This window comes from Myotis nattereri (assembly GCF_964212035.1).
Source record: "Myotis nattereri genome assembly, chromosome: 16".
Classification (NCBI taxonomy): Eukaryota; Metazoa; Chordata; class Mammalia; order Chiroptera; family Vespertilionidae; genus Myotis; species Myotis nattereri.
Genome location: NC_138091.1, coordinates 19,033,382 through 19,056,628, shown reverse-complemented (window position 1 = coordinate 19,056,628; position 23,247 = coordinate 19,033,382). Strand labels below are relative to the sequence as shown.

The following is a 23,247-nucleotide window of genomic DNA, read 5'->3' as shown; positions in this document are numbered from 1 at the left end:
GTTGTCCCTTCCAAGTGACAGGAGTGATCAGAGGCAGCACAAGCTCAGCAGCAGGAGATGCAGGCTCTGGAAGGTCGTTTTTCACCTCCCAAGCTGGGATCTGATCCCCATTTAGATGACCCTGAGACTAAGCAAGTGGACACCAGAACCCAGAGTGCAGGCTGCCTGTCCCAGAGTTCGTGGCATGACCCCAGAAAGATGGAAGCCATCTGGGTCTTGGGACGCTCCCTTAATTTCCAAACCGGCCCTCCGCCACCTGTCCCCAGCTGGGACCTGGGCCTGGGGTCTCTGTGGGGTGAGGGCATCATCAGGTCACTTTGGGGTGTCTACCCCAAAGCTCTGCTGTACGGTGTGCCGGAAGCTTCGGGAGTCCTCAGGAAGGCGGGGCTGTGTTATGCTCTTTGAGGCTCTTCCTAAGTCTCAATATGAGTCACATTAGCCCAGTCAGGGAAATTGTCCAGGTCAAACATGACCCGTCCCCAGGTGTTGACCGCCAGAAACACACATAAGACTCCAATTATGTTCATCATTATTCCAGTTTTCACCTGGGGAAGATCAGGGCCAAGAGTCAGCAGGATTCAGAAGAGAGGTGAAAGGGACCCTGGGAACTAGTGCTCTTGGAGAAGGGGCTGCAGGCTGGTTTGCGGGGCCCCCATCCTTGGGTCATGCCCTGTGCTCACCCTACCCCACAGACAGAGCAATTTCAGAGCCAGTAAGTGTCATCGGTGCTCAAGCATCCCTGGGAAACAGGCATGATGGCGGGTTGTCTGCCTGCTTGAACATGTGCCACACTGGGTCTTAGAGAGGGACATGAGGCAACACCCCAGGCCACTCTGAGAAATATTGGGGGAGACCAGGTCTGACTTTAGGGCCTGTGCTCACCCTGAACATTTGTGTCCCAGAAGCACCAGCTGGCTTCTCAAGAACCTCCCTGGCTCTTCCTGATGCCAGTTCATTGTTTTCGCTCACTACCCACTGCTTCAAGCCCTGTGTAGATTTTTCACTGGGGATCGGAGTTGAAGTTTTGGTCCATGTTTCTTATTAAGAATGCTCCACAGACTCCCAAAGATACCCAGTGGTGGCTCTGAGATCACTCACACCTGACTGGACTGAGAGAGGACCCTCCTTCCTGCCTGTCCGCCTCTGAGACCGGCCCCTTCTCCTGGCAGAGGCAGTCGAGCCCAAGTAGAACCGAAGAGAGTTCCTCCTCCAGCTGCATCTGTTTCCAACGCCCCAACTTTCCCAGGCACTGCCTCTCCCTGTCCCCACTTCTGTGTTTGCAGACACCTCTGTCAGTCAATCTGTCATTAGTATCCATCCCTACCGCCCATCTCAGCCTTGTCCCGCCTGCCTGTCCTTAAGGGTTCTTGCTAGTTGGTGAAGTCCATCTTGGCCATGTGGGGCCCCACCCCCACCCTCACCCCTTCCAAGTGCTCAGCGAGGCTCCCCTGGTGGCTGCTCAGGCACCTCCAGGTGGGAGATCCTATCACCCTCCTCTCAGCTTTGGGAGACGGGACAGTATGAAATGCGAGATGATTTCAAAAAGGAAGAAAAACTGCACATAAATGCAAATAATGAGAATAGGGCTGGACTTTGGGTGGTATTCCCAAATGACATAACATCACAAGTCATTAATGAATAGGGTGTCCCTCATGACAAAAGCATCAGAGCTGATAGGAGTAAATAAAAGCAGCTGCATTACCATGTCAGAAACCTTGAGGTGTCCGTAGGCAAACACGATGGCATTAGGTGGGGTGGCCACAGGCAACATGAAGGCAAAGGACGCACTCAGGGTGCAGGGGAGCATGACGTACAGCGGGTTGAGGCCAATGGAACGTGACTGGGGGGAAACACAGCACTGCAGTGTCACATACACAGAAAACAAACACTCCTGGGACCATCACTTTGAAAACATGCCCCTCAAGTACTGTGTGAGTTCCCACCTCCAAGCCTCGGTCCTTCTGGGGGCTCTGCCCTCTGCCATGTCTCTGGTGATAACTCTGCTGGACCCCAAAGGCTGAGCTCAGAGCCATCTCCCCGGGAGGCCTTTCTGAACCTCCTCCATTCATTCAACACATAGCTCTAGGGCGCCTACCATGTGCCAAAGGCCATGCTGGCCACTTAGACTGCACTGCATCTGGAAGTGTTACTGCAGCCCACCCGTGCACACACCTATGTGTGCTGCCGCAGACCGCCAGAGCCTAGCGGGCAGGGACCACGTCTCACCTATAAATACATCTGTGTCTGCATGTGTTGTTGTACATTTTGAATATGGAATTTGGTATCCATCTTTTTTACTCTACAGCTTAAAATTCAGCCACATGTAGCAAACAGCACCCAGCACAGAGCAGAGACACTCATTAAATATTTGCTAAATAAATGAATGCTATCATAATATAATATTAGTTACTGCCTATCAAAATTAATAACTAGCATGCAGATTTATAAACACACGAGTGCAGACACATATGCAAAGATGTCCATTGCAACATCATAACAGCAAAACACACAGGAAACGGACTCAGTGGCCATCAGCAGCAGGCTGGCTAAATAAAATATGTATACACACAATGGCTCGTTCGCAGCTGTAAGGAAGAACTGACTGGTTTTATGTGCTAGCATGCAAAGATCTCCAAGACCTATCGTTAGATTTTTAAAGATTTAAGGTGCAGAACAGGATCATAGAATGATACCATTTGTTTAAAAAAAATGTGTGTATGTGTGTGTAATACATCCAGAAAGATACCTAAGAAATTAATAACAGAAGTTATCTCTAGGAGGAAGCTAGAGGGTAGGACCTATACTCTTTGGTATTATTGGACATCTGTAAGCTATGTATATGTATTACATTTTCAACTTAAAAAAGTGTTAACCCCAGCTGGATGTCACGGTTGGTTGGAGCAATATCCCAACACACCAAAAAAAGGTTGTGGGTTTAATTCCCAGTCAGGGTACATACCTAGGTTGCAGGTTCGATCCCCAGTTGGGGCATGTGTGGGAGGCAGCAGATCAATGTTTCTCTCTTTCTCCCTTCCTTCCTCTCTCTCTAAAATCAATAAACATATTCTCAGGTGAAGATTTTAAAAATTATGCACATTCCCAGTTTACTAACTGCCCTTCAAAGCTCTGATTTTTTAAAATTTTGGCTTGATAATAGTACATCGTATGAGTGTATAACTTATTTCATCCATCCCTTTTATTTATTATAAATAAGTATTTATGTGACATACATCTGGCTTTAGGAAGACTTGTTTGGATGGGCCTGGCCACCCCGTGGGTTAAGATCTTCGTTTGTCTGGGCTGGGGCCCTCAGGACTCAATGCTGGGGCTGGAGGTGACAAAGTCAAACCTTTGCTAGAGAGGGGAGGCCTCACCACCCCACGCCCAGCAACAAAGAATGCTCCTTGGCATAGGTCTGGGCAGCCTGCCTAGTGGAGGGGGAGATGAGCCACCTTGCTATTTCAAACACTTTCATCTTCACTTGGATTGAAAGAAGCAGCCACTTGGGTTTGCTTTTTATACACATGGACACCTGGGCAGCCAAAGTGAAGTTTACCAACAACAATCCTGTGCTCAGGTTTTGTAAGTCTGTCTCCCAACTCCAGAATGGCAACCTCAGCCTCTCCCAGGCTTGTTTGCAATCCACAGAGGATTTTCACAGCCATCATCTTTCTTGACCTTCAGCACAAGTGTAGGAGGAAAGAGCATAAGCCATATGTTCTAGGATCCCCAGGACCTGAACTCAGGTCTCCTGGCTCCAAGCCCAGGGCTCTTCTTTTACCACCTTGAGGTCAGTATTGCCATGTCATGAGTGACAGGAGAAAATGCACGAAAAGATCACAGCTGATTTTCCTATTGGCTCTGCTTTCTTCTAAGTCCCAGCTCAACAACATGCTTGACCACAGTGCACAGATTCCTGATCCCGGGGCTCAATGCGGGGCTTTTTAGGGGTTTTCAGTCATGCACTCACTTCCTTTATTTGGACTCTTCACCTTCCCAGAATTTCCTCTCCCCCAAACCATCCCCAAGCCCCACCTTCCCAGCCAGAGGTGTCCCCAAATCCCAGCCAGTGGTGTCCCTCTGATCTGCAGTCCTCCTGCACACCTGTGCTACACTCTCAAAGACCCTCTATCACTCCCTCGTGGCACTGGTCCCTCCGCCTTGGCCCAAGTCCAGACAACCCATTTTGAAAAATAAGCGGTTACATTTATAAATACATTATGAGAACCTGGCTTATGCTTAGTGCTTTGGCCAGCATGGGGGATACAAAAAAAGAACCAGCAAAACATTGAGGGTAGGCCCACGTCACCAAAGGCACACAAGTCCTATCAGAGGCTCAAAACCCTGGTAGGGCTCTGGCCCCTCATTTCGCAGCCTCGCTAAGAACTTAGGACACAGTCCTGGGTTGATAGCTTCTTATGAAATAATGGCTGAGCCTCCTCCTCCCCCAGCAGAGTTACTTACCATGGAGGCAAAGATGGGCAGGAACAGGGTGGTGGTGGCCACGTTGCTTGTACACTCAGTGAACACAGCAATGAGCAAGGACAAGACCAAGGAGATGGCTGCTGGGGGCAGAACGTGCAAGGGCTCCATCTGCTTCCCCATCCATTCAGACAGCCCGGAGGCCTGGAAAGCACCAGCGGGCAGTCACTGAGGGGCTAATGGCTACAGTGCCTCCAGAGCCAGGAGAGACCCTCATCTTTCTCTAGGGAGCTCAGCCTCTCCCCTCCTCCATATTCTCTCTGCATACATTCCACAGGTGAGCTCATCCATGCCCACAATTTCAATCTCCATCCTCATTCTGCTGGGTCCAAAATCTGTGTTTCTAGCCCAGCTGGTCTACTATCCAGACTTCAACATCCATACTCCTTCTAAAAATTTCCAACCCGATGTCCATGAACATGTCAGACTCAGCATGCCCCAACCTGCATTCATCCTCTCTAGCCCAGAGCCTACGCTCCCCCCTGGCTCCCCAGTTTGGTGCATGGAGTCACCATCCACCTGCTGTCCTAGAAGACCAGGAATCACCCTGGGGATCTCTATCCCCCTCATTCCTTCCACTCAATCAAGTCACCCCAAACATCTCACGTCCACTGTCTCCTCTCAGTCTCCCACAGTCTTTAAAGTTCAGGAGAGAAATCTGAGACAGAAACTGGGATCTGGATTTGGTGCTTTGGGCTGAGAAGAGATTGTCCAGGGGAGAGAATGTAAAAATGAACAGAGAAGATACCAAGGACAGAGCCTAGAGCAGCGGTTCTCCACCTGTGGGTCGCGAACAACGAACATACATCCTGCATATCAGATATTTACATAACAATTCATAACAGTAGCAAAATTACAGTTATGAAGTAGCAACAAAAATAATTTTATGGTTGGGGGTCACCACAACATGAGAAACTGTATTAAAGGGTCGCGGCATTAGGAAGGTTGAGAACCACTGGCCTAGAGGAACATTCATATTTAAGGGAGAACAGAGGAAAAGTCAGTAAAGAAGCCTGAGCAGGAATAGTCAGAGTTAGAAGGAAGCCAGGAGAGAATGGTATCTTGGGGACCAAAGGAGGAGGGAGTTTCAAGGAGAGAATGGTCCATGGAGTCCAGTACTAAGCCTGAATTGGATGAAAGCTATAGAGCGTCTAATGGTCTCCCACAACCCAGCCCTGCCTAGGTCTCTACTTCAGACATCAAAGTGATTTTCCCCAATTGGAGTTCTGACGAAGTCACTCTCTGGCCTCAACCCTTCAGTGGCTGCCCCCTGAATTCAGTGCCTGCAGAATTAAGTCCACACTCCCTATCTTGAATTCAAGACCCTCATGGACTAGTATCTGCTAGCCTCAGCAGCCTCATCTTCTGATCCTCAGCGAGGTACCACACACTTATTCCTTTGCCAACGTGTCATTTCTTCCCTAAATACTCTCCCGTATATGTCCCCTCTCTAGCCTGTGATGGTCCTGTGAACAAGGACCCTATTTCAATCTCCTCTGTAAGTCCCATGCCTGGACTAACAGGGGCATAATAGAAACATTTGGTGAAAGGAATGAATGCTAGATGGATGGATGACTGGATAGAGAAGATGAACGGATTTGTTCATCCAGAAATATTGATGCGCCTGCCATGCACCAGGATCTGTTCCAAATGCTAAGGAAACAGAATAACAGGATAGACCCAGTCTATCCATCACATTCTATTCCTGGGTGGATGGACAGATGGACAGGTGCATGGATGTATGAATGGGTGGAGAATAGCTGGCTCATCTATCTCTCTGGCTCACTTTTTCCCTATTATGGAAGGAGGAGAGGTAAGAAGGTTACATTTTTGAGGTGGTTTTTCCCAAAGGCTGTTCCTCTCCTTCTAGACTGCTATACACTTAGCTAGAGAAAAATTTAAACTGGCAGCCATATCAACAAAGAGTTCAGGGAGTAAAAGAACCAAAGGTAATGGTGGAGATTTCCACACGGACTTGAAAGGAGGATTTCCCTAGAAGAAATCAGAGTAAAGATCCTATTGCCAAATCCCAAAGGAGACCTCACAGCATCCTCTGCCTCTCTTGGCTAACCCAAGGTCGCCTAAATTCACTACTTCCACAGTCACTCAAAGAGTATCTCTCTAGTCTAGGCACGAATCGTGGCCCAGGGTTCCTCCTACATGACAAGACAGAGTCCCTGTTCTTGAGAAATGTGCAGTTAGTGGAGGGGACTGACACAGAACCAGCAGGGGTACAGGAGTGCAGGGGTGGAGCAGTTCGTTGGCCACCCTCTTGGTGAAAGGAGGAGGCCCCGGGCAGCCCACAGCTGGGGAAGTTACCTCGCATCCTTTAGCCAGAGCGAATCCGCCCCCCAGCAGCAGCACGATCCCCCAGGGAACTTTCTCCTGGGTCACCTTCCAATCCAGCAGTGCAGGCGGATAAAACGGAGCCTTCCTTTCTGCGAAGAGACAAGAAAAACACACATACACAACCCAGAGCAGCCTTATGAAGCCCAAGACATCTGATCAGGGGAATAAAAGCCTGTATGGACAATGAGTACCATCTCATATCTACAAATTAGCTAAAATTTACAATAATTACTGCACCCATCGCTGGTGAAAATATGGCAGAACTATCACACACTCCTGGCAGCATTATAAATTGGTGCAATCTTTTTGGAAAGCAATTTGACACCCTAGAAATTTATCCTGAAGAAGAAACATCTTAATTTATAATAATGAAATTTCAAAAGAGCCAGAATGTCCCATAATAGGAGAATGATTACAGTCCCCTGACTCAATACAATGTCGTTATGAGGGAAGATACGTTTGAAGACTGGGGCAAGAGCAAGAAATGTCTCTAGAGTAACCCGGTCAAAAACATGAAAACAGAAACAACAAAGCAACAGGATTCAAATGGTGTGTTTTGGTTATAGCCATATAATATACGTGCTTATTAGTAAAGACTGGGAGGAAGCAAGAAACCAAAATAATACTGACGGTGGTGTGGGAAATGCAAAACATTTTTCTGTTCCTGATGTTATATTAATACGATTTCAAATGTTTAAAAAGCAAAAGAGATGTTGCACTAACAATACCAAGGGAGGGCTGAAAATGCCCTCTGCCCAGACTGTGCAATCTTGCCAGTCCTCTGTGATGGAGTGGGCTTCCCCACCCCCCCCCCGCCCCCTAAGCCCAGGGACTCCCATGGAGAGATTCTGCTACCAGGCCCCCAACCCTGATGAATGCAAGGCCAAGACAGGAGCATTACCTTCCTCAGTCTGGCTGCAGAAGTTGAACTTGGGCTTCTGCGACGGTACAATGAATAGTAATATGGCCACGAAGATGGCCACGGTGGCGTCGGTGACATACCTAGGTGGGGAGAGGGCATGGATGAGCCAACTCAGCTGCAGGAAGCCATGCCACAAACCTGTGCCTCGTCTACGTGCTCCTGCATGAAGAGGCAGGCTCAGCTGGGCATGAAAACTGGAACCCCAAAGGCCAAGGTCAGGAGTAGTGCGGTAGACTGAATCCTGGCTGGAAACCAAGACCCCCCCACACACACACCCCCACCCCCACATCCTTGGCCTGGCTCTGTCACCAGTATTGGGCAACTCTGGGCACCTTACTTTCCTCTCACATCCTGTGTTGTTCCATGGGTGAATGTCTGACCTCTTCTAGGCCAGATTCTCTAGAAATCTGGGTTCACCGGGTGATGACCAGCAGACCTTCCAAAAGGAATCAGTAACCCTGGCCCCTGTTGCACAGTAGTTAGAGCATTGGTCCACCCAGCAAAGGGTCACAGGTACAATTCCCGGTCAAGGGCATGTACCTGGGTTGCAGGTTCCATCCCCACCTGGTTGGAGCGCATGCAGAGCCCACCAATTGATGTGTCTCTCTCACATTGAAATTTCTCTCTCTCCTCACTCTCTCTCCCTTTCTCTCTCCCCCCTCCTTCCCTTCCACTCTCTCTAAAAATTAATGGGAAAAATATCCTCGATTGAGGATTAACCAAATAAAAATAAAAAATGGAATCAATAGTAACAGGCAGCTGTCTCCCAACCCACTTCCAGGAATATGCACGTTTCTCAGCCTTTCTTCCATGTAACAGCTTAGCCTGGAGAGAAACTACATATACCCCCTTTTTGCCAAGTCTCTACCTAAAGAAGCATCTGGACCCCAGGATCTGTGTCTTTAGATACTGCCCAGATCTAAAGAAAGATGGTGGGGGTTGGGGAGAGGATGGAGGAGAGATTTGGAACCCAGAGCTCTGGGAGCCTCACTTCAGCCCAACAAGTCTCTCTTGACCACCATCCTGGCCAAGGATTTTCTGCGCAACCTGTTGGGGAAGGAGGAGTCACAGGGGCATATCTGTGGGCTTGTCCTGAAGATTCGTGAGGAATGACTGAGTCGGGAAACCAACAGAACTCAACTACAGAACAAAGGACACAGCAGGCGCTGCAGAACCAGGGACTTACTTTGTCTCGCCCTCCATCCAGGCGACCGCCATCCAGCCAGGCATGAAGCCTGGGTCCCGGGAGAACCACAGGGTGACCAGCAGGAGGAAACAGAGCAGGACGTTGCCCTCGGCGAAGGAGAAGGGTCCCAGCTTCCTGTACTCCTCCTGCAACACCTCGTAGGCAGCTTTCTCGCTACTCTTTTTCTCCAGACCGCAGCCCCAAGCCTTTTTAAAACTAGAGGATACAGAGAAAGAGAAGCATGGAACAGACCATCAAATCTCAGAGGGAAGGCACGGGAGGGCGGGGGTGGGATGGGGTAAGAGATGAACCATAGGACTTGTAACTGTGCATATGAGCATGACGAATGGATACAGACCACAGCGGGGTGGGGGCATGTGCTGGGGGGCGGAAACGGTCAGGGAGAGGTCAATGGGGGAAAGAGGAGACCTATGTAAAACTTTCAACAATAAAGAATTGAACAAAAGAAACTAGAGGAGACACAGAAAGAAAACAGCAGTGCAGGTTGGTTGGCTCAGGGGCTGGTCAAATGGAAGCCTGAATGTGGGGCAGCAGAGCGTGGTGGGAAGGCCTATGGTGCTGCCCATCGTCTGGGGTGGAGGGTGCCTGGGTGCACCCCTTCCCCACTCCATGTCTGTCACCTGCCCACCATGCCTCCCAGGACCTGTTATGTGTGCTAGCACATGCCCAGACTGGAAGATGCTCCCATGAATCGTAATGTAAATATCTGATATGCAGGATGGTCTTAGGCGACCCCTGTGAAAGGGTCGTTCGACCGCCAAAGGGGTCGCGACCCACAGGTTGAGAACCGCTTCTCTAGTGCCAAACTGCCTGTGTTCAAAGCTCAGTCCCATGGCTTCCAAGCTACACAGCCCTGAGCAGCCCTTTCCCCTCTCCGTGCCTCAGTTGCCTTACCTGTAAATTGGGAATAATAGGAGCACCTACCTCACAGGTTGATGTGAAGATTAATTAATATATGTAGAGTCATTAAAGTTGTGTCAGCGACTTAGTAAACACGCAACAGATGTTGGTCATTATTATTCCTATGGCCCCATTAGAGGCAGGACACCACCTGCAGCCTGTGACAGGTTAGGGGCAGGTCTCCCGGGGCCCGCTGGTCCTGAAGCAGGTGTACAGAGCAGGGCAAAGAGCTTCCCTCCAAGCCAGGCTGTGCCCCAAGTGCCCATGGGAGCAGCTTCCCTCTCACGTGAGGCCTGCACACGGGTGGCATATGAGGATGCCCACTGCTATTATGATGTCGTTGCTATGACTACTTATGATTATATAGAGATTTCTTTTAACTGCAGTTTCCAAATCAGTTCCTCCTTCAGAAGAAAACTTACAAAAACCCCATTTTCTCCCGCTAACTCCCTGGGTTTTGGGACACTTTTGCCTCTCGGCTCTGAGATCTCCCTGTGGCCAGATAGCCCCTTGTCTTTGGCTCTAGCTGCCTATGATTTAAGGCACAGAGCACACGCTCACAGCTAAGCACTTTCTACATTACTGAGAGAGGGTCCCCTTAGCTCCACAGATAGATATGTGCCTTTTAAAATCACAAGAGTGTTTTTGAGGTATTTGTCAGCCACACACCATGGTTTCTGTCCAAAGCCTGGCTGCTGTCAAGGTTGACTCCTGGTGAACTTGGGTTGGGTGTACTGGGAAGAGGAAGGTAAACTTCCCAGAACGCGCACGCTGCTGGGAACGTGGCAGGTGTTCAGGAAGAGTCTGGACATCGGCAGGTGGTGTGCTGTGACCCGACCCAATGGACACACAGCCAAGTGGGAGTTGGTCCAGAATATCGATTTGCTCATGGGGACAAGATTCCCTGTCATTGCTTTGACTCACGTTGATGGCACACTTTCTCCCTGGCCGGGAGCCGGACTGGGGGCAGGGGACAGAGAGGACTTACCACAGGCCCCAAAGGAGCTCAGGTCAAGGGTCAGGGGACAGGGGCAGTGCTGGAACATGGCAACAGGTACCAAGGGTCAAGGCCATGGGGTGCCCAGGGAAGCCCAGAGGAGCAGGCATGGGGTGGGGAAATGGGGTGGGGAAGTCAGGAAACATGTCCCTAAGGAAGCAGCATTTGAACTGGCCTTGAAGCCTGAGGAGATTGAAAGGTGAGAAGATAGGGAATGGCATTCCAGAAAGAGGGAACAGCATGTGCAAAGGCACGGTGAGCAGCCCGAGGTGGCCAAAATGAGAGGGCAGACCAGCAGATGATGGGGCTGTTGAAATGGGGCCAGACAGGAAGAACTCTGTGGGCTCGCCTATTGGTGGTTCTGCAAGGGCGTGGCAGGTTAGACTATTCTGGAAGCAGTTCAACTTACTTGAATCCCATAAAAATACACTGGAGCCAAAACCAGGCGAGCAGCAGCATGATCAGCATGTTGGGGAAGGCAAATCCAAACCAGGAGGCGAAGTTCACGGTGTCTTTGCTCTCAGGAAACAGCCTGGAGAGAGAAACACGGGTCCATGCCTCTACCAGATGCTGAGCCGCAGAGCAAGCAGGTCAGGCCGGGTGGGTACCAGCTGACCAGTAGCTGGACCCTGCGAGGTGGTCTGGAGCAGAGTCCCATCCTCCTAAGGTCCAGCCATGCATGCCCACCGCCCGGCATTACCCTAATCAGTTGGGGCCCCAGAACAGTCATGCCCAATACAAGCCGGAGGGGTGACCAACTGACCATCATGGGGGTCCAGACCCTGTTAAGAAGCTCATGAGAGTCATGGCTCTTCCCTCCAGAGAAACACAGCTTTGTACACACGTAATTCGGTCAATAGCATCAGGAGGTCCACAGATGCCCCAGAACCCTCACCCTGTGGGCTCCTACAAGGGAAGGCCCCCTTAGGAAAACAAATCTCCCAGGCCTCCCAGGGTGGGACCAGAGAGGGTTCTGGGGACTGGAAGAGGGTCTCTTCCACACCAGGCTCCACCTCCCACCCCCAGACTTGCTCACTTTAGCCCAAGGGTATGAAAGTAGACACAGAGCTTTCTGCACTCAGCAGGAACTCCAGGGAGAGCCCGAGGCTATCATTACAGAAAACATCACAGGATCAGAATAGTCTGCTTGTCCACCTCAAGAGTCTGCTTGGCCAGGCTCCAGGCCTGCCCTCCCACCTCCTAGCTGCCCTCCCACCCCACCTGTCTTGTCTGCACAGGACAGGCATGTCATACTTCTCTCCTTCCCTGCGCTCACTGCGTCTGTACTTTCCTTCATGCATTTACATGTCCTGCCTAGAACTCTCCAGGCATCTGCTACCCTCAGCAGACCATGGGTATCCTACAGACAGAGCCCAGGTCTCCCCCACTTCTGTGATTCCAGCCCCACCCAGCACAAGGCCAGCACACAACTGGGTCCTCAAGGCCTGTGTCCCTTTGTGGCCAAGGAAAGTTCCAGACCACCACTCTGGTCCACCTGGGGCCTCACAAGGGCACACGTCATCTCAAGGACAGTGAGAGGAGCTGTAGTGAACAAGCTGGTGAGGCAATGAGCGGCCCAACCCCTAGCCCTTAATTGCATCTCCAGATTCCCAATATCATAGGGCCATTACCATTCACGACCAAGGTGGGTGAGCCAGTTTTGAGGAGAGCATTTATAAGGGTGTCTATTTTCTGCAAGTTTTAAACAAGGACCCAGCATCTAAAACAATGTTGTCACTTCCCATGACTTTAGCTCAGAGTTCAATCACAGGACCTGTCTGAGTGAAAATCCTGCCCCCAGGACAGAAAGCAGCCAGGCCTGGGGACTGTCATCAGCTCCCACCCTGAGGAGACCTGAGCAGGTGCAGCAGAGGCTGATGGGGGCACAGCCTCCCGCCCCTGCCAGGCCCCAGCGCCAGGGCCCTGCTCAGGAGATGGGAGACGAGGCTGAGTCCATCCAACAACCCAGGGCCCAAGTCATTGTCCCCAGAAGGCATGGCCAGTGACTCACTCGTGCATCTGGCCCAAGAGCACCACGTTGGGTCCTGTCCCGGTCAGGGTGGCAGTGCCTCCGATGCTGGCCGCGTAGCACACGCACAGTGTCATGGCCTTGCACATGCTCTTCCTGTCACAATTCTCCTGTGGCCCCATAGCAGGGCCTTCAAAAACCACTTGGCTCCCTGTAGTGACACACCTCCGTGAGCAGGGCCAGTCCAGGGGCCCGCGGCTCAGCTCCAGCTCCTAGCTCTGCTGCTGACCTGAGGTGGGACGTGCTGGCTCTGCAGGCTCCCTTCTCGGGTCCTCTCAGCCCACAGCCCAACTGTGTAGTCTGGCCCTGTCTGCCTTCCCTGTCACTTCCCACAGCTTCCCCAGGCTCCTCCATGCCCAGGGCAAATGCACTGCCTCAGACACATGCCTTTCTTCTCTGCTTCCTAGCTGCTCCAGCTGGTCTGCCCATCCAGGGGGTGTGTCCAAATCTATCTTAGATGTCCCTGCCTCCTAGCAAGCCTCCCCTGTCTGAGCTCCTTTGGTGTCTGGCTTATGGCATCCCATGGCATCCCCCAAGCCAGAGGAACTGTGTGAGGGGCCTCATTACCCCACCCCACCCGGCTCCTGGAGTCTGAAATATGGGTGTGTCCACTTCATCTCAGCAGCCCCAGGACCTGCCCCAGGATCTGGCGATCGGGCCATCAGCATGGGCCCTGAGTTCCCCTGTGCTGGGCCCTGGGGACGGGGTGCAAACAAGGCGGATAATAAAACAGGCACCCTCTGAGTTCCCTGAGCTGGGACAGCATGGGACAACCACCCCGGTGCCTGTGGGAGCAGAGAGCAGACGAGAGGTGTGATCTGTGCAGGGGAGGCCTCCCTGAGGATGAGTAGGAAGACCAACAGGTGAGGGCCCCCCAGTGAGTGCTCAAAAGATCCTCAAATGCATAATCAAATGAACACCTATTGATTTGAAACTTGCTATAAGCAATACAGTGGGGCCTTGACTTACGAGTGTCCCGACTAACAAGTTTTTTGAGATACCAGCTGCCTCTCGGCCGATTTTTTTGCATTGAGTTGATAGAGTAATTTGAGTTAACAAGCTCCTTAACGAGCTCGGTCTCAGAACGAATTAAACTCGTAATTCAAGGCCCCACTGTACTAACGAAATTAACTTTCCTGCAATAATTGCATTTCCAAAGGTTAAAAAAAAACCCAGCAGTTTCTAAGTATTTCTCTTTATGCCTGTTTAAATGTGGGCTCCAGGAGTCAGGGAGGTGGCCAAAGCTGTGGACCCAGCACACCCTGGCAGCGGCTCACCTGGCACCTCACCGGTCTTGCCCTTGTCCACCAGCTCCAGGGCGCCCAGGCCGGCCTCGCTGGCTGTGCTCGTGGCCTGCATCTGCTGCAGCACGGCCTCCACTATGGGCACCATCATGGCTGTGGTGGCTGTGTTGCTGATCCACATGGAGAGGAAGGCGGTGGCGCCCATGAAGCCCAGCATCAGCCTGCAGAGGAGGAGCAGGAAGGGAAGCAGAGAATCCCCACCCTCACTGCCCCAAGCCCTCAGGGAGCAACATGGGTTAGGTCCCCTGCAGGGATGCCAGGGGTCAAGGCCAAGGTGCTGATGCCAGTTCAAGACTGGGTAGTCCAGGAGAGGATTATACTTTTAGTCCCTCCCTCCTTCCCACCCTTTCTCCCTCCCTCCCTTTCTTCCTTCTGTTCTCCCTCCTACCTCTCTCCCACAGACATTACTGATGTCTACCCCGCTGGCTATGGCGCGGGGGAGTTGAGGGGACACCAAGAGGCCTTTCTCAGAACCTGTCATGGTTCTGAGGAGCTCCTGTCCAGCAGGGGAAGCACAGGCATCCAGAGGGTGTCAACCCAGGGTGGAGGTTGGCCCTAGTGTGTCTTAAGGGTGTGATGGAGCAGCCCTATGGGCAAGCAGCCCCAACACCCCACTTCTGTCTAGAAGATTCCCACCCACCCCAGACCCTGCTTCTCCTCTCATAACAGAGTTAGCCTTGAGGGGTAGGGTGAGCCTGGGAAAGTGGGACCTCTCTCATGGCTGACCGCCCCACCGACTCTCTCTGTGCACACACCTGTACTCCCTCTACTCTGCCATGGACCAGATCAAACAGTATTCAGAAACATGTTCCCTTCCTTTATAACACCTGTCCTTCCACCACTGTCTCACCTCTGCCATCTGCCTAGAGCACCCCTCATGGTTCTTCTAATCAAAGTCCCTCCTCTGTAGCCTTCCTCCCGGTGCCCACCAGGCAGGGGTGGACACACCCTCCTCCAGCCCCACCAACACTCATCAACGGCTGGATTTGGAGGACCCATGCCCATGACTGCTCTCCCCTTGGTGGTGAGCAGGGAGGAGAAAAGCTGGTTCCTCTCCATGGCTTCCACACACCCAGCACAAGGCCAGGAACAGAAGGAGCTCAGGGAGGGCTGGATGGATGGAATAAAACCACTCTCAGTCTGCATGCCCCTCTGCGGCCAGGCCTCTCCCCGGGACCACTAATGCGCCTGGAGAAGGGATCTGGGAGCTGCACTGCACCAAGGCAAGGTCCACGCCGGTGTCCATGCAGGCTGACTTCACAGACCCACAGAACACAGGCTTGGGTCCGGGCTGGAAGGAGGAGCAGAGTGTTCATGAATGAGGCTTTGACCTGATGCTTCAAGGCAGCATGTAGGCCTCAACATCAAGGTCTCCCCGGGGCAAGCAAGTGCCATGGAGCTGGAAACCACGCTCAGAGGAGAAGCCCGGAGACAGGAAGGAGCAGAGAAGCCTGCGTGAACTTCCTGGGATTGGAACCAGTGTCCTTCAGCTCTTTCAGAATGAGGACCACCTGCTGGTGGAGGAAGGCTGGCCGCTCAAAGGATCCTGAGAGCAAGAATTCTGAGGCCACCGAGGTCTCACACTTCTAGAACATGCAATGGCCTTTGATTTGACCCTGTAGACCAATCACTGGGGGGGGATCGATACCACATAGGGTAACAGACACCAGAGAGTCCCAAAGCTTTCTGCTCAGCGGAGCCTGAGGTGCCAAGGGAGCCAGGCATCAACTCCTGGGGGTGCACCAGGCTCTGTGTGTGCGGGGCCGGCACAGTCCCTGACACAGGGACATCCCAGGAGGGATTTGCTGTGCAGTAACCAACCGCTGCCTTCCCAGGGCTGGGCTGGGCACACCGCTGTCTTTTAGGGAGCACATTGCCTGAAAAGAAGGTCCATCCTGGGGTCTCTACTGGAGATTAACTCAGGGGCCAAGGCCTCATTTCACAGCATTTAACCCCTCTCTATCTCAAATGCCGCGTCTATAGATTCTGGTAGAGGGATAATACCTAGCTCTCAGAGTTGTGGTGAGGGTTAACTGAGGAGATAAATGAGCTCCCAGAGTCGTGCCTGGGCGCTGCAGGTGCTCAGTACCAGGGGAATCTGATGATGTCAACTCCATGGGTTGGTTGGAAGCTGCCTGTGGTTGGAGGGGAGATCTTAGAGAGAGGGGAGAAGCCGAGGTTCTAAATGACATGGGGAAGATGAGGTAAGAAGCTGCTAGCTTTGGAAGGATGACCTTTCTGCTCCTCCTGAGTGGGGTGGTTGAGCCACCTCTGGCCTGCTTTCCCCACAAATGCCCTATCAGGCATGGCTGGATCCAGCCTCCACCCACCTCATTCCCTGTGGAACCCTGCAGCCCCTCCCCCAGGAAGTCCTCTTTACATGCAGGGGCCCTTGCTGACCAGTCTCCTCTGGATTCAGAGAACCCTTACCTACTGCCACTCACCACAGAACCCCACCATTGCCCATGCATCTGGTGTCCTCAGCTAAGATTGTCACCTACCCCACCCAGGGGTCCACCTACCTGCCAAGCCCAGGTAAGCCCATGGGCAGCCCTTGCCAGTGGGTGACTGGGCTGTGCCACAGCTCCTCCCCAGCCCTGGGGCCCGCGGGGAGCCCGTGGCAAGAAGAGAAGGCGTAATTACTGTGCAGGCTTGGTCCCCACCCAGAGGAGTGTGCGCAGGGCGATTCTCTTGTGCAGGTTCCAGCGCTCCACGGCCACAGCCACCATGAGGCCTCCCAGGAACAGCATGTTAGTGTCCTTCATGTACTGGACACACACCTGGAAGGTGGCGGCATGGGGGCCCCGTCAGGGCTGCCTCCTGGCCACACGTTGTTTGGGGTCTCTCCTGGAGATTAACTCAGGGGCCCACCCAAGTCCCCAGAGACAGGCGAGCAGAGCAGATGCTGACGTGAGGGTCAGCTTGGAGTGGGATGCAGGGTCCAGCAGCATGTCTCCATGCCCAAGAGAATCCACAGGGAGCTGATCTGGTGCCCTGGGGCCTAGGCTGCTCAGAGACGGGCTCTGAGAGGAGCCCGTGGGAGAAGCAGGAAGCCACCAGGCTCCCCTGGGTCGCTCACCTGCTTGGAGTCCAGAACCTTGAGGAGTGGGAAAAGCAAGGCAGGCAAGAGGGCGGTGACAGCCAGAGGGATGACTTCTGTGCACCAGTAAGTGGCCATGACGATGATGACGTAGGCACACCTGGCAAACTGAAGAGACAGCCCTGAGGCCTGGGCACACAGCCGCCCTCCGTCTCCCCCCCCCCCCCCCCGTTAAAACGTGGGTAATAATGCCCACCTCCCTAGGTGGTTTCATGTTCCATCAGCACTTTTATCAGAATCATTATTACCCACCCAGACTCTGCCCTCTCCCTCATTCCAACCCAAACTACTACACCAACCCCAAGACCTATAGCTTGTAGCCCGTTATTCTCTGGCCCAGTGCTCGGCAAACTCATTAGTCAACAGAGCCAAATATCAACAGTACAACGACTGAAATTTCTTTTGAGAGCCACATTTGTTAAACTTAAACTATATAGGTAGGTACATTGTTATTAACTTAATTAGGGTACTCCTAAGGCTTAGAAAGAGCCACACTCAAGGGGCCAAAGAGCCGCATGTGGCTCGCGAGTTTGCCAACCATGGCTCTGGCCTCTTCCTCCTCCTGCCCTCACCCCAGGGCCTCTGCCTTTGTTCAGGACACACTTCCTCCAGCCTGGATGGTGGAGATGATCTTCGATTTGACCTTCCTATTGTATCACTGGGCACAGAGGCTCCCTCTTTCTCTTTTGCAAATCTGATCATACCACCCGCTGTTTAAAAGCCTCCTGTTGCCTCCAGGATAAACCCCCAATGCCTTAGCGTAACTTAGGAGACCCTCCATGATGGAGCAGGCCCTGCACACCCCCCAGCCCCATCTCCTTGCCCACTCACACCCCGAGTTCCAGCTACCCCAGGCACTGCGGTAACTGAGCCTCCGCTTACACACACCCCAGCCTGGATGCAGTCTGTGTTTCTCCTTAGGCGCCTTCCCCGCCTCCCCCACAGCCTGGGTCTGTGCCCTGCCTCTGTGTCTGCTCCCGCAGCCCGAGCAATTGGCACATGCGGTTGCCATTGTTGTTTCCTTAACTGTCTCACCATCATCATCACCACCACCACCACCACCAGAGAACAGGAAGCACCTGAGACCAGAACCAGGGTTTGTGGATTCACTCTGTCCTCAGCTCCCACACAGGCCTGACACTGAGGAGATGCCCAGCAAATGTCCATTCAAGGAATGGACTAGCATAGTTAGAGCTATGACAACGCTGCTAGAGAGACGCACCTGTACACTCTCACTGCTTACAGCCGTGGGCAAACTACAGCCCGTGGGCCGGATCCGGCCCATTTGAAATGAATAAAACTAAAAAAAAAAAAAGACCGTACCCTTTTATGTAATGATGTTTACTTTGAATTTATATTAGTTCACACAAACACTCCATCCATGCTTTTGTTCCGGCCCTCCGGCCCAGTTTAAGAACCCATTGTGGCCCTCAAGTCAAAAAGTTTGCCCACCCCCCTTAGCATCACCCCAGAGAGCACGTGTTACATGCACAGGATGTTGGGTGAAGACAGAAATTCTTTGTCAAGATTGTGTTAGCTGTCATAAAAAATATTTCTTCCTTCAGCAGCCACGAGAACCTCAGGACCCCTCGCCCTGCCTGGTGCGGGGTTTCTTGGCCTTTCCACTGTGGACATTTAGGGCTGGAAGACTCTTTGCCGAGGGGTGGGGTGCCCTGTGCACTGTAAGATGTTCAGCAGCGTCCCTGGCCCCCACACCACTAGCTGGTGTAACTCTCTCTCCAGCTGTGACAACACAAACGTCTCAGGCTTTGCTGATGCCCCTGCTTGGGAGGCTGCAGGCACCAATGCCGACTGCTCCACGGGCTCCAGGCAGGACGGAGGTGTGGGGAGGAGCCCAGGCTCCACACCAGGCAGACCGACCAGTGCCCACTGTCTGCCACTGCCTGGCTTTCAGCAGTCACTCAACAGGCTGCTAAGCAGGATCCACTTAGGTGCCTGATGGATCATTGAGAAAATATTCGTCTCACTCCCAACCCAGCCCCCTCCCTGCTTGTTTCAGGACCTTGCCTGTAACCTGAGGAGGTAGGAGTACCCTTTTCAACAGAAGGTGCTGGGTGAATTTTTATTATCTACACTTGGACACAACCGGTGGCACCTGTAACCTATTGTCACAGCACAGCTCCTGGAGGCGCCAAATATCACCAACGGAAAAGACACGCTTAACTGGCCCCTCGCCTCCATCCACTACCGAGGCCACAGAGATGCCCCATCGCGGAGGCGGACTTGACCCTCCTGGTCTAGAATGCTCCCATGGGAGAGGCTGAGCAGGACGGGCTACGTTAGACTGGTCTGAGGAGGGGCGGTCACCACACAGAGTGAGATGGACTCTGCCCGAGAGAGGAGCCTGCTCCCTGGGGGTAAATAAGCTCAGAGCGCTTCATGCCGCGGGAATGTGGCTGGCAAGGCACTAGGAGCCCAGACAAAGGCGAGTGGGACTTAAAAGTCCGCAGCCAGCACAGTGCCTAGCACATCGAAGGGATCAACAAATACAAGTTAAATGTACAACTGAGTGAACCCATGTGTAATTATTAACAGAATGCCCATGACATGTTGCCTAATGAAAAATGAATGTAGGTAAGAGAACTTGCTGTGTGTTTGTATGTGTGAGGGTGTGTGTGTATAAAGTGAGTGAGAGAGCGAGGGAGAAAAGAGATGGATTAATTTCTGGAAAGATGGCCATCAGAATATTAATAAGTTATGGGATTTAAAGGTATTTTCATTTTTTACATTATACGTTACAGACTTGAGAAATATTATTTTACAATTTTAATAAAATCAATGATATGTTTACAATAGACATATTGATTTTATTAAAAAGCTATTTATAAAAAAGCAGGGCAAGAAAGGGCAGAAAAAGTGGAGCCAAGATGAAGCCAGAAAGGAAGCCGGTTGGAGGAGAGGAAGAAAAGAAGGGAGCCTGTGGGGGAGGCCGGGGCACGTGCCTTCTGATTCGCTGCCCCCCTCAGACAGTGTCCCACAGGCTGCTGCCAAGTCCTCGCTGGCTGCCCAGCCCCGCTGGCCCATGCCAGTGCCTCTGGGTTTCCTTGCACAATGGTGTGGCCGTGGGGGCAGGGGCAGGGAGCTCTTTGGTGGTGACTGAAACAGAGGCACAAAGGGAGACACCAGGACAGGTCCAGGCCCTGGTCACCTGTCCCAGCGGAGGGAACGCCAAAGGAGAAGGGGGCCTTTGGGAGGACTTTCCCAGGTGTCCCCTGTTCCGTCACTGATCCTCACTCCCAAGGCAGGTTAATGACACCCATAGACACTCCGAGTTGAGGGTCCCAGCTCAGGGTGTGTGTGTGGGGGGGCGGGGGGTGCAGGCAGGGGTCTCAGTCACACTGTCCCAGAGCAGGAAGGTCAGCCAGGTTGTATAATCATTCCAGGGAACATCACTCGCGCCAACAGAACTAAAATCACAGCTCTCCTCCCCAGCTCCCTCTCACGGATAGTAACAGCCCCAAATCTCTTTCTACAGGGGAAATATGGCAGCTCACAGTTGGTATGACAACAGAAGAGACACCCCAGTTTGTTGGGCCATCCCTGGCTCATCCAGGGCTGTGCTCAGCCCACTGGAGGGCTCCTCTCAGCCTCCCCTCCCCCATCCTAGGAACCAGCATAGACCCTTTGGGCACCCAAAGCCATACCTGTCAGAACCAAACCACCTTGCCCATTGTACAGACAAGAATACCAAACTCCGGAAAACTCAGAGGCTTCACTAAAATCACAAGGAAGAGTGAATGAAGTCGGCTTCTCTTGCAGATTTGGCCTCCTGATACCCCAGTCCTCTGGGACTGCCCGAGCGTATCCCCGAAAGAACCCCTCTGTTTCCCAAGCCTGCCTGGAGGGACAGGGGACCCCGGTGTTTCCTGTCTGGGCTGAGGGTGAAAGGGCTGGAAGAGGGAGTGAGGAAGGAGCAGCCAGCAGCCACAAAAGCCTTCAAAGGCCTGGGGTCTCTGCCAAACAGGCTCCACACAGCCCAGCAAAGCCGGGGCCAGGGCTCCCAGGACCGCCCTCACCCTGTGGCCAAGGCCATTCATTCTCTGCCTCCCTCCCAGGAGCGCTAGGAGGCCAGGGCATGGGACAAGCCTTCCCTGCCACCCCGAGTCCTGCCACCCAAGGCGTGAGCTCTGGGAAGCTGGCCGCCTCCTGCCACAGCCACAGCCACAGCCACAGCAGGCAGCGCGCAAAGCAGACCCACCCCGACCTGTCTCTCAGCCCCAGGAGGATTTGACTCAGCCATGGCGTCCAGGGGATCCAAGCTGGAAAGAAAAGTGGGCTATAGATAGGGAAACTGAGGCTCCAAATAGGGCCAGAGAGTGACAAGGACAGCACTCGGGATCCACTTAGGTGCCTGACTGGTCTTGGAAGCCACTTACAGCTGGGAAGTCCCCATTCACTAAGGAGGGAGAAGGAGGGAAAGAAGGCCAGGGCTCTATAGGCCCTGGGAGGACGGGAGGGGCGGGAATCTCTGGGGAGATTCAGGCCAGGCTGAGCCTGTGGATGTCCTGTGTGGAGAGATGGTTCCGTGCTTGTTGGGACGGTTCTTGTGTCCTAGGATCTGTAAACCCCAAGGCTGGGGTGCCCCTTGAAATTCTCTACAGGACACCTCCTATCTGGCGCCCTGAACGCCCAGGGGAGCAGTGCCCGCCTGGGAATCCCTGCGCTCCAACTTGGTGCCCCCGCGTTCGGAGCCCGTCACTGAGACCGGCAGCCTGCAGTCCCCGGGGCTGCAGGAGATGCAACTGACCTTGGTGGGCACCAGAATGATGAGTGGCAGCAGCAGTATCGGGGTGACGAACAAGATCAGGAAGGACTTGAACTTGGAGACATAGCTCAGTGCCGAAGCCATCGTGCTGGGGGGAGAAGCGGGAGAGGCAGGTTAGGCGGCCAGAGGCTCCGCGGGCTTAAGAAGGGGCCACAGTCTCAGGGGCTGGTGGAGCGCCGGCAACTCCGCCCCCCACGGTGAGGCCTCTGCCAGGCTCCGGGGCGGGGCGATCTCGCGGGGTCGGTGGGGCCCGCCTGCCCCCAACTCCGCCACCCCGCGGCGGCTGGAGGCGCCTGCGGACTCCGCGCGTCGGGCCCGCCCCCCAGGACTCTCCAAGCCTCTCCTGCGCTGCTCTGGATGCACAGAGGCGCGCCCCAGGGCTGCCAAGCGCGAAGCGATCGGTCATCTATTCCGATGGCTTTGACGTGTGGCCCCTCTTCTGCGTCCGCAGGGTCCCAGGTGAAAGTCTCCACGTGCCTTGGGGTCTCTGAGATCTGTCTTCCCGGTCCGGGCCCCTTTCTTCCTCATTACTTCCGCCCCTCGCACCCGCATCTCCAGGGGTCTCTAGCAGAGGCGGTGGTCCTGCCCCGCGCAGGCCGCCCCAGGCAGTCCGCCCCGCGGGCCTCTCCTTCCCGCATCTCACTCCTGGCTTCCCGAGGCGTCCGTGCTGCTTTGGGCAACAGACCTCGCGCCCCCCCCCACCCCACCCCCCCTGCCGCGCACCCTCTCCCAGCAGCGCGTCCGGCTCCTTTGGGCGCAGCGGAGGCGAGGCTTCTGTCCTCAGCAGTCTGAGCGCCTTCAGCCCTCCAGGGACACCCGCGCAACCCGTGGACCTGCGCATTGACTTTGATGGGCATCAGAATGATGGGTGCTCCCCTGGGGGCTGAGGGGGGGGAGGGGACGGACTGAGCCCCAAGAGCCACCGCTGCCCTCCTGATCAAGCTGCCACTGCCATTTTACAAAGGGAAACGGGTGCAGCAAGGAAGGGACTTAACCAAGGCCACCCTGAAAGGGCCATTCCTTCATTTGGCCGCCTGCCAAGTCCTGAGCACGGATTCTGTGCTCGGCCCCATTTGGGGTGCTGGAGATACAAGGGTACAGGCACTGCCACCTCCATCCCTTTCTCCTTTCCTTCCCCTCCTCCGCCTGCCTGTCTTCTCATTCTGCAGCT

General features: G+C 53.5%; 1 protein-coding gene across 1 annotated transcript; it reads right to left on the bottom strand.

The window, feature by feature from the left end:
• Window positions 1-413: 413 nt before the first annotated feature.
• On the bottom strand, window positions 414-22,426 carry SLC13A5 (solute carrier family 13 member 5; the record flags this gene model as incomplete). The annotated part of the gene is made up of 12 exons (XM_081110568.1): window positions 22,059-22,426; window positions 17,270-17,398; window positions 16,834-16,970; window positions 14,164-14,351; window positions 12,869-13,037; window positions 11,267-11,389; window positions 8,940-9,155; window positions 7,733-7,833; window positions 6,802-6,920; window positions 4,465-4,626; window positions 1,703-1,840; window positions 414-545 (listed from the first exon to the last, which is right to left on the bottom strand). Exons 1-12 carry the CDS (start codon window positions 22,158-22,160, stop codon window positions 414-416), a joined length of 1,716 nt encoding a protein of 571 aa, XP_080966694.1. The 5' UTR covers window positions 22,161-22,426.
• Between the last annotated feature and the right edge of the window lie 821 nt (window positions 22,427-23,247).